The following is a 12,043-nucleotide window of genomic DNA, read 5'->3' as shown; positions in this document are numbered from 1 at the left end:
CACAAAAAGGATGTAGATTTCACAAGTTACTTAACTGACACGTTACACTTCTTTAAAATGCGTGTGCAATACAGCTGTATCGAATGCGTTGACTTCGTTTATGTAGAATGGTAATGAATAAGCGCTAATTGTTTATAACTTTATTATTAGGTGCATTGTGTTTTTCAGGGGTGTTGCATATTAGCCATCACGCAGCGAATGCCGATGAAAGACAATAAACCAAATGAAAAGATGACGATGTGTGATCAACATGCGTATTTATCACAAACTAATAAAGAATATTTTAATTTCTGTTTGTTGTTTGATTGTTTGCGTTTAACCACACTTATTACTATTTTATATGTATCAATTTATTTATTTTTAAATTATCGACATTATTGACTTATATACCGGCAGTTTACTTTTTAAGAACAAACACACACATAGAATTTATAATTTTAATGTTGATATCAGAATAAAAAAGCTTTTTATTAAAAAAAAACACTTAACAAACTGGAACCTCTTTCGTATAACACAAACAGTTTTAAAACGGTATTGACAGCATTTTAATAAAAATCATACCAACTAGAACACATACCCATACGATTGTTATCAGTATGGCCATTATAATAATAGAATATGACTAATTGGTAATTGGCTTCGTTGTTACAAACACTCGTTAACGGTTATTCGATCCCACTTGTCCGCTAATCATAACAATGAACGTGTGAATGGCATACATTAAGAGGGTCCATTACTGTCCCTTGATAACAAAAGACTAGTTAATTGGCATGTGACAAACAGGCCCCACCTCCTGCAGTGATTCTCAAGTGTGTTGCGCATTTGTATCACGAATTTTCGCAACTGCGATTGATCGCGATTATGTATTACACACAAATCGGATATTGACTGACGCATTTTTTTTTAAAATTCAAAATCAGAAATCGGCGAATTTAAGTGCTGACGAAATCGTCATTTTTATAAAAATGACGAAATTTTGTGCTGTCGAAAATAAATGGTTTCACAGTATTATAAATTACACCCAGTTGGAAACCTACACTGCATACTGGTGCTAAAGACTAGCACTAATGGGCCTTATCCCTCAACCTGTGGCACCCAAACTCCATATTCAACCTTCCCTCCTAGTGATCCCTCAACCTGTGGCACCCAAACTCCAAAGTCAACCTTCCCCCCTAGTGATCCCTCAACCTGTGGCACCCAAACTCCATATTCAACCTCCCCCGCCCTAGTGATCCCTCAACCTGTGGCACGGAACTCCATATTCAACCTCCCCCCCTAGTGATCCCTCAACTTGTGGCACCCAAACTCCATATTCAACCTGCCCCCCTAGTGATCCCTAAACCTGTGGCATCCAAACTCCATATTCAACCTGCCCCCCCCCCCCCCCCCCCTAGTGATCCCTCAACCTGTGGCACCCAAACTCCATATTCAACCTGCCCCCCTAGTGATCCCTCAACCTGTGACACCCAAACTCAATATTCAACCTGCCCCCATAGAGATCACTCAAACTGTGGCATCCAAACTCCATATTCAACCTTCCCCCCTAGTGATCCCTCAACCCCTGGCACCCAAACTCCATATTCAACCTTCCCCCTTAGTGATCCCTCAACCCTTGGCATCCAAACTCCATATTCAACCGGCCCCCCTAGTAATCCCTCAACCCCTGGCACCCAAACTCTATATTCAACCTGTCAGCAGTTGAGCTACGTTTTATTGTCTTATCCAAACCTGTTCAATAAGACCTGAATACTATGTTTCATTCAAGTTTCTGGGCCAAGTGTGAGGTTTGGAGGTCCTTAACACTGGTTTAACCCCCAATTCTGTGCATGGACTGTTCCAAGGTGGTGACCTCAGTTTTAATTGTTTTCATGTAATATTGTGTACATGTGTGTCTTATCTATTTAATTTGGTTTCTGTGTTTTTGTTTGGAAATTGATTGCTTGACATTAATAAAGGAACATGCTGCATATATATATATATATTGAATGAAACAGAAAAGCACAAACTAATCCCACAGCATCCTATATGAGTTGTATGCTTCCAGAATAGCATTGACCCCAAATCCAGAGTGGCCTTTTCATTACACATACACTGCTGTTATCAGCATTAAATTATCACAAGGTCAACCCTCCTTGTACAAAATATTCACCATGCATCTCTACAAATTTATATTTTTAAATATGTGGTCTTCTAAACTCTTAGAAATTGGACACCTTCCTTGTGTAATGAGAACAAATTAATCACAAGTAATAATAGTAATAATACTATTACTAATTGACACATTTTTCCTACAGAATTATCAATACCCCGTGTGCCCGACCTACCCTGAAGTATGAGTACAAAGTAATCACATGGCACCCCCTGTGCCCGACCTACCCTGAAGTATGAGTACGAAGTAATCACATGGCACGCCCTCCTTGTAGAGGAACTGCTCCTTGTGCTTCTGTTCGTTCATCTCTACAACGATGTTCTGCTTGATCAACTTCTTCAAGATATTGTCTGAAATGTTCTTCTCCCCAAACAGTTCGACGGCTGCAATGAGACAACAATTCTTACTTGATATCCACACTGATCGTAATGTAGACAAAGAACACAACTAACATGGGGTGTCAATAACAAAAGCAACAAGAGTGCCAAACTGTCACAAGATACGCCCGTTCGAAGGTTTTGGACACCATGCTCAATGCTTGAAAGTGTCCTCAAGACCTAGTTATTGACCCGGCATGACCCATATTTGAACTTGACCTAGATATCACTTAGATGTAACATCTGACTAAATTTGGTGAAGATCAGATGAAAACTACTTCAATTAAAGAGCGGACAACATGCTTAATGCTTGAAATGCACTATGTGACCTCGTTTTTGACCCGGCATGACCCATGTTCGAACTTGACCTACATATCATCTAGACACAACTTCTGACCAAATTAGGTGAAGATCAGATGAAAACTACTTCAATTAGAGAGCGGACACCATGCTAAATGCTTGAAATGCACTAAGTAACCTCGTGACCTAGTTTTTGACCCGGCATGACCCATATTTGAACTTGACCTACATATCATCTAGACACAACTTCTGACCAAATTTGGTGAAGATCGGATGAATACAATTTGAATTAGAGTCCGGACAAAGTGGCGCCGTTGAAAATGCACTAATTGACCCTATGACCTAGTTTTTGACCCGGCATGACCCATATTCGAACTTGGCCTATATATCAACTAGATGCAACTGCTGACCAAGTTTGGTGAAGATCGGATGAATACAATTTGAAATAGAGTCCGGACAAAGTGGCCCCTTTGAAAATGCACTTATTGACCCTATGACCTAGTTTTTGACCCGGCATGACCCATATTCGAACTTGGCCTAGATATCAACTAGATACAACTGCTGACCAAGTTTGGTGAAGATCGGATGAATACAATTTGAAATAGAGTCCGGACAAAGTGGCCCCTTTGAAAATGCACTTATTGACCCTATGACCTAGTTTTTGACCCGGCATGACCCATATTCGAACTTGGCCTAGATATCAACTAGATGCAACTGCTGACCAAGTTTGGTGAAGATCGGATGAATACAATTTGAATTAGAGTCCGGACAAAGTGATGCCTTCCGCCCGCCGCCCGCCCGCCCGCCCGCCGCCAAGGGGTTTCACATAATACGTCCCGTATTTTATACGGGCGTATAAAAAGTGCTGACTCTTAGCGCATTATAGAGCATTACAATAAAGGCAGCACATTTATGTTAGATGATGTTTGAATTGAACTTGTTTGCCTAACTTTTTAACAGGCTAATCAACAACCAACTTGGTATTATTCTCACGTGTTCCTTCTTTACTGTAAGACAATGACTTTGCATCTGAATTCAAAATAATTTCTTAATGGCTGATAAAGATTGGAATAATAAATGATACAAGGTATTGAAACAAGAGGACCTGAAAGGCCCAAAGTCCCTCACCTGAGAGCACACATGTTCTGTGCAGACCAAGACATCATTAGAACAAATGTTCTTACCAAGTTTTCCTAAAGATATAACAATCATTTTTTTATAAATGTGACTTCTAGAGCAGTGGAAGAAACTTCCCGTTCGGGAAACTAGGAGAATCCCCATATTGGTTTCCTGATCGGGAAACTCATGGACAAAATTTGCATTTTTATACCCAATCGGGAAATAAAACAGCAATTTTATGGTGGGTTCAGAAAATGGACTGGGGGAAAACTTAAATATAATAAAAAAATCTGTTTTCAACACTTCATTTCTGTAGAGGAAATACATATCTACATTTTTACCGTGCAAAATGTTTTTTAAGGCCCTGGTTTTCTTTCAATATAGTTGCAAACTTTGTATAATCTACGTAAACATGGTAAAATCAGTGGTTTTCCGAATTAGAAACCAAATTTCCCGACCGGGAAACTATCCGAATTGTCAGTTTCAGAGGTTTCCTAATCAGGAAAAAGTTTATCCAGTTAATGTATACATGTATTATTTCTAGACATAAACACAAACATGGCATCAAAAGTTGAAGGTGGTCGTTTTCCTAAACAATGTTGCACTAGTTCAATGCATTCATGCTGGAAAATTCAGCCTAATCAGAAAATTGTCCAAACAACTAACATCAGAAAAGTACGAAAGCCCATTTGTTTAACAAAGCGCATTTTTTTCCAATAAAAGCGGCGTATACAGTCTATCTGTCAAAAAACAATGGCGGCGCCCAGAGAGAGCGTCCTAAAAAACTGCAAAGCGTCCAAAAACACGCTTTTAACATATTGTACGCAAAGTGAGCCGAAGTTAAATGTTTAGAAAGACATTATAGAAAAGTTCTTATACGATGCTGTATGTTCAGTTGTCGACACAGTCGGAAAAGCTAAACAAAAACGCGACACGACGGGTCCAAACTTAAACACAAAAAAAAACATTGAACAAGTGGAAGGGACAAGTCCCGTGGCTAATCGTTGAAAAGATTGAAAGGGAGATCCGTTTTAAATGATAAATATGTAAAAATTCATCTGAGGCATGCAATCTAAACACAGTTTGGGCATATGAAGGTATTGGAAAAATAAAATTGTATAATACTGAAAAGACACTGTTGAACTCGTATAAATTAAGTTGCTAGTATGTTTATTTTGATTTTTTTTTGCATGAAAATAACCATTATTATTTATTTTTAGGTCATTTAGAAAAAAAAAAGAATTATTTTCCAAAACTTAGTAGTAACGTTAAGAATAAAATTTCAGAGTTAAGAATTCTTTTTGAAAATCTGGTTGTAATTTAAGAATTTCACAAAACCTTATCTGGAGCTCTGGGCAACCGACATTTGTACGGAATCCTGTTAGTACAATCCCCTATGAATGGGTTGATTTTATGCCTATTACTTTAAAATACGACGATGCTGTTAGTGGAACCATCTACATAGGAAGGCGACAGTACGTCAAATGAAGTCAAATGATCACATGTAAACGTTTAAATCATGTTTTTACTAATGACTGAGATATTCAAGTTTGAAAAGTGTTGCGTTAGAAGAGTTTCCAAGTGTACGTTTACGTCAACTAATTCTATTAGGATTAAATCGTCTATAACGATATGTGAGACTAAATATTGTGACGTGAAAAGAACATACTTTATTTTCTGTGACGTTTCTTTCTTTTTTGCCCACTGTTAATTAATTCAAATGTTGTTAATAATAATTATGATACCTTTGCAATGTATAAATTAGGTATGGCAACGAATACCGATTTCGGTATTTGAATATTCGGTCACCCTTCCGAACGAATATTCGGATATTCGGTCAACATCTGTTGGAAAAAAGTCAACTTTGTTTACCGTACCATTACTCCATGAATTCTATTTTCGTTTTTACCGGAAGTTCACCGGAAGTGACTAAATATTGACACAGCGTTGCCGTCGCTAATTCGAAGCTGATTTTGTTGATTACTTTTTATTGTTAAAATTGAATGACAAAAACTGTTTTTAAACTATTAATATCGTACATCAACAATAGAACGAGAAACATAATTTTACATGACGACAAAATAATTACATGACAAAACAGTTAGATCTACATATAATTAAAGCTGAACTTAAACGAATTATGTACATAGCCACACCACACTTTGAACCTGTTTAACAGACTAAACAGTCAGTCTTTTAAAGTTGCCACGTTTAAAAGACACTTGGATCGGTGACTTCTTATCGGATGATGTCGTGAAATACTTCCAAGCAGCGGAAGGCGTAGGTGGCATTTTGCTTGGACAGATATTTACTTTATGCGTGTAGCAATTATAATATTTTCAATTAAATGAGGGTGAAATACCAAAAACATTTCTTTAAGTATAATACCTGATTGAATATTGAGTAACTAGTTAATATTTGGACCAAACGATACGCAAATACTCATTAAAGGTTGAGTAAATTATTTTCTAAAAGCTTTTTTGATTGGACAACGTGATTGGACATACGATCTGTTTTGTTTTTCACACCAAGTCGGCTCTTTCTTTACTCATTTAATCTTTGATCATTTTAAATGTAATTCGAGTTATTAGGTCAAGACGGGCCGGTGTTTTAATTGCCATACGGTCTTATTTGTTTTTTACACAAAGTTGGCTTCACCTTTACTCATTTAATCTTTGATAATTTTAAATATAATTCGAGTCATTGGATCAAGTGCAGGTCGGTGTTTTGATTGCCGACGCGATTTGCACCTATCATAACTTTGATACAAAGTGTCTGGCTTTGTTAGCGGGATTTATGACCGGTATACTGTCATCACCATAGCGACGCATTATCGCGCCTACCGGAATAAACATTATGACACGAGGAACAACTTTTTGACAATGTTTGAAGCAAATTTTACGATTACAAAGTCTTTGAAATAACTCGATTTTTTATTTTTTCTTCCGAATATTCGATTCGAAAAACAGTATCCGAATATTCGGTCCGGGACCGAATATTCGGATATTCGGATATTCGTTGACATCCCTAGTATAAATATATGTCATATAATAGCTATGTTCCTGGAAAAGTGATTTAGAAATATAGTGTTTCTTTAATTGGGCGTAGCTCTTTTACATCGCGTTTGACGTAGATGACTTGCGATAATTTATGCAGCAGGAGCATTGAACACTAATCGAATTAGGAAAACACGTGGTGATTAATATTAATATAAGACACGTATAATCGAGCTAGCAGTTACACAGTAAGTGTTTTATTCACAACAAAAGGCTTTAATGCTATTGGGTTGTTGTTGTTGTTGTTTTTCAAAAAGGGTCCTTAAATATGATTACATGTTAAATGCATCAAGATACTTAAGTGCATAGATTTACATGCTGAAAATGTTAATTAAGTATCATCCCTCTAGCAAAACTACTATAGATTTACGTGCTACACAGTTTTACAGTCCTTTTTGCTAAATATGGGCCATAACTGTGCATACGAAAGCATGATCCAAAATATCCAGACGCGCAATTGCACATGCTGGTTAATATATGTTTATACAGTTTCATCGCTCAAGCAGCATTACGTATCGTATTACGAGTGACACAAGTTCAAATTGTAACTGAAAATGTGTCATCTCTGGTTATGTTGAACAAGAAATACATTTGAAAAAAGATATATTGCGCTCACCTATTCTGGCTTTCAGGGACGATTTCCAGAATGACTGAAATTGTTTTTAACAATTCAATAAACTCAAATGTACTCGTAACGCTTTGGTTTGAATTAATGTCTTCAAAGAAGTCATCACATTATATAGTACACAAGGCATTATTATGCCTTTTTAAAGCGTTTGTACGCTTTTGAAATTGGCGTTATTAGGGCTGTAACCAGGGGTTTTTATCTGATTTTGGGGAAAGGGCCTGGCCTTTTTTGAGGGGAAAAAAATCGCGCGAAACGTCGAATTTTGGGGAAAAAAATTGTGCGAAAAGCTGGATCTTGGGGAAAATAAGCAAAGTCTAAAATAATCAATTTAACATATTTTACTGTTTTTAAAACAAATTCAAGGCAACAAATAATTTAATTATGCAAGATTTTTCTAGTTTCTACAGTGGATCAGGATAACTTATATATTTAAAGGAAAAAAAAAAAAAAAAAAAAAATTTTTTTTTTTTTTTTTTTTTTTTTTAGGGGAAAATGAAATCTAGGAGAAATTTTACTAGCTGAGGGGAAAAAAAATCCGAGGGGAAAGGGCCGATTTTCGGCGGGTCCCAAAGAAGGAAAAAAAACCCGGGTAACGATTCATTCGAATATTCGAATTACTCGAATACTGCTGTGGACGAATCGTATTCGTTATTCGCCACCTCCAGAACCGAATATTTGACGAATACAAACAACGTGGTTTCGAGTTTGAAAGTTTATGTTTAATCATCTTATCTTACCATACAAATGAAGGTTCATACAATAAACCCCTATATTTAAATGTTTTTCTCCTTATTCTGGCGTTTTTCATCATGTTTACCCCACCCACTATGTTACACAGTGAGGTTATCAACAAAAATGGCGGGCACCGGTTGAATATTTACGACATTGAATTTAAAAATCTTTCGATGGTTGTTTAATGCAGTGTTGTTTTTTTTCCTTCTTTGGATGGGTCAGGTAAACGGATCCGTTCCCAATGACTTACAGAGCCGTTCCCAAAATGAACCGAACCCGTCCCAATTTCCAAAAAAAAAATCCCAATCAAAATAGAGTAAACAATCAGCGAAAACGACATCGGCTTATATGGCCTTTTTTAAAGAGATAAGCAAAATTCATTTCGCCCTCATTTTAAAGTAAATCAACAAACACTACCTGTAAAGCAACCTCCCATTTAAATTCCAGCAAACACAATATATTTCCTCACACTAATAATCCAATCATGTCAAATCTCCGATAGTTTTCACACATTGCATCCTCTTAGGGCAAAGTATGGAGCAAATGTATTAATGCTGTATCTGACAGTACTGCATGTTGCCGGTAACGTAGTATTGATCAATGCCTTTTGGCAATTTGCCACCTGCTGAGAGTTTTACAAGTTTACAGTTTAAACGTCTAGAAATCGGCCCCAACGTCAAAGACCTTTGATGTCTACCGACAGCATTGACTGCTTTCAGATTATTTTGAGGGATCGGTTTAATTGATGTCATTTGGGAACAATGTGGTGATTGTCAAAGTTTTTTTGTAAAGATTTGTTTTGATGTTTCTACTGGAATTTGATAAAAGGGTAATGATAAGGTTTTATTTAGAAGACAAAATTAAATGTATACTACCAAAAATACCCCCCCCCCCCTCCAAAAAAAAACTATTTTTATTTTAATTGTGGGATGGATGGGTAGTGTATGTAAATACAATTTATATAAAGCACTTTCATGCACAATGAATGCCGTAAGATGGTTGTTTATTGTGCTGTTTTCTTCATACAGTCCACTCTCGTTATCTCGACATCGGATATCTCGATATTCTCGATATGTCGAAGTAAGCTCAATGTCCCAACTTTTTTCCTTCTTTATCTATATAAATAAACATCGCATATGTTAATTTTCTTTATGTCGAATAATTCGATATCTCGATATAAAACTTTGTCCCGAGTCCCGATTTTACATGTATTTACTGTGGTTTATCTCGAAGTGCGAATAACTGTTCCAGTGTCAGCAAAAGGTGAGAAATTTTTCCTTTGATACTTCAACCTTCCTCTTCGCCCGGCTGCTCCCGATACTGTGCGGTAGGAAATTGATCCGTTAATTGCATCAATAATCACACGTGTGTAATGTCGCTAGCCATTAACACTTGAGTAAGGTCTGTCACTTTAACTGTCACTTTAATATCAATTAACTGCAATTAATACACAGCCTGCCGAAAGGCTGAAATACTAATTGTTTTTACAAACAATATTCCAAAATGCATTGAGTTATATTTTTACTAATAATCGATTGAACTTTGCATTTCAAACTACAAAATGTACATGTACAGTTCAGTATTCCGGAACGTGATTTACGAATGATCAGATGGAAAACCCTCGTCTTGATTGGACGTCAATTGCATCATAACTTTAAATAGCAACATTACCGGATGTTTTCTGGATAGTTTAGAAATATTATAACCGCATGCAATTATGTTATACTTAAAACGTCATTTTAAGCATTTAAATAGCAAAATTAATCGTGCCTCGTAAAAACGCGTATATATCAGGTAGAGAGTATTATTCCACACGGTGACGGCTTTAGTTAGACCTCTTAGCTGGTATTAAGATGTTAAAAACAAGGTAAATTTTCGTCGCATACTTCTTTGAAAACGCCTATTCGGATATCTCGAACTCTCGTTATCTCGATATTTTTTCTTGTTCCCGCCGACTTCGAGATAACAAGAGTGGACTGTATTTGTGTGTTGATTCATAATCACCAATGCACATCTTGTATTCACAATGGCATGGGTACTGGACCCGTTCCCAAATGGGTGAAAAAAATCACAGTAAATTAATGTAAAGGTATTAATACTGGTGATTTGATGCTCAAACATACAAACAAAGGATTAGCAGATGTAATTTCTTTTTTGTTTATCTTTACGACAATTATTGTGCAACTTATCAACTAAAAATGTAAATGGGTACAGTCACTTATGTGTCAACAGTTGACTCTTAATTGTTCTACACAAGGATTTAATTGGTACTAGTCATGTTTTCTTAAAAAAGTTTCAAAACTGTGTTCAAAGTTTAAGCAGTGCTAGTCAGTGTTCTGTTATTTCACAGTGTTATATTTCATATTTTCGGTATGCAATGATACTCAATTAATCAAATTGACAGATACTCATAGTTTCATACTATATAATGTCATGTCAAGTTGTCGGTATTACTTTTGTTCATTTAAATACATATTCGCGAATAAATATTTGTATTCGCCACCCTGTATTCGTGATACGTATCGTATTCATCACCTAGTGTATTCGTTACAGCCCTAGGCGTTATTACGCCTTTTAAAGCGTTTGTACACCTTTTAGTTTGCGTTATTACGCCTTTTTTAGCATTTGTACCCCTTTTAGTTTGGTGTTATTACGCTTTTTAAGCGCTTGTACGCCTTTTAGTTTGCGTTATTATGCATTTTTTAGCGTTTGTACGCCTTTTAGGTTGGCGGTTTTACGCATTTTTAAGCGTTTTCACGCCTTTTACTTTGCCTGTTTAAGCCCTTTTTAGCGTATGGACGCCTTAAAGATTGGGGTTATAACGACTTTTTTAGCGTTTGTACGCCTTTAAGTTTGCGTTATTACGCCTTTTTTAGCGTTTGTACGCCTTTATTTCGCAGTATTATGCCTTTATTTTGTGTTATTACACGTTTATTAGCGTTATAATGCGTTGGTTTTTGATATTATGTGTTTATTTGCGTACAAACACATTTTTTTCTCGTTAATACATTTTTGCACGCTTTTATTTAAAATTTAAGTAGTATTAATAGGCTTTCGTAGAAAAGAGCAATTGTCAGCGCTAGATAAAGTCCAAAAGCATAAACGTCAATTCAGTCAATTCTGGTAGTTTCTCGATCAGGAAATTTGGTTTCTAATTCGGGAAACCACTGATTTTAACATTTTTACGTAGATTATACAAATTTTGCAACCGTATTGAAAGAAAACCAGGGACTAAAACAAAAGTTTGAACGATAAAATTTAGATATGTATTTCCAAGTACAGAAAGGCGGTGTTAAAAACAGATTTTTTGTATATTAAAGTTTTCCCCCAGCCAATTTTCTGAACCCACCATAAAATTGCTGTTTTATTTCCCGATCGGGAATAAAAATGCAAATTTTGTCCATGAGTTTCCCGATCAGGAAACCAATATGTGGGTTCCCCTAGTTTCCCGAACGGGAAGTTTCTTCCACTGTAGAGTGTTAACAAGGTTTTATTATAGCCATAAAAGGATAAATTCCCTGCCCCCTGGCAGACATGTTTTTCAAAAGACGGGAACCATTTTCAAACACATTTAAACTAGTGACCTGAAAATCAATAGGGGTCATCTGCCAGTCATGATCAATGTACATATTAAGTTTCATGATCCTAGGCGTAAGCGTTCTTGAGTTATCATACGGAAGAC

General features: G+C 36.3%; 1 protein-coding gene across 1 annotated transcript in view; it reads right to left on the bottom strand.

The window, feature by feature from the left end:
* LOC127855378 (unextended protein-like) overlaps positions 1-12,043 on the bottom strand; it is a 45,128-nt gene that overhangs the window by 14,274 nt on the left and 18,811 nt on the right. Inside the window, exon 4 of the mRNA XM_052390880.1 lies at positions 2,377-2,532. Within this exon, the coding sequence (XP_052246840.1) occupies positions 2,377-2,532 (156 nt within the window). The remainder of the gene's footprint in view (positions 1-2,376; positions 2,533-12,043) is intronic.

This window comes from Dreissena polymorpha, chromosome 13 (assembly GCF_020536995.1).
Source record: "Dreissena polymorpha isolate Duluth1 chromosome 13, UMN_Dpol_1.0, whole genome shotgun sequence".
NCBI classification, from domain to species: Eukaryota; Metazoa; Mollusca; class Bivalvia; order Myida; family Dreissenidae; genus Dreissena; species Dreissena polymorpha.
This window is presented reverse-complemented; position numbering and strand designations above follow the sequence as displayed.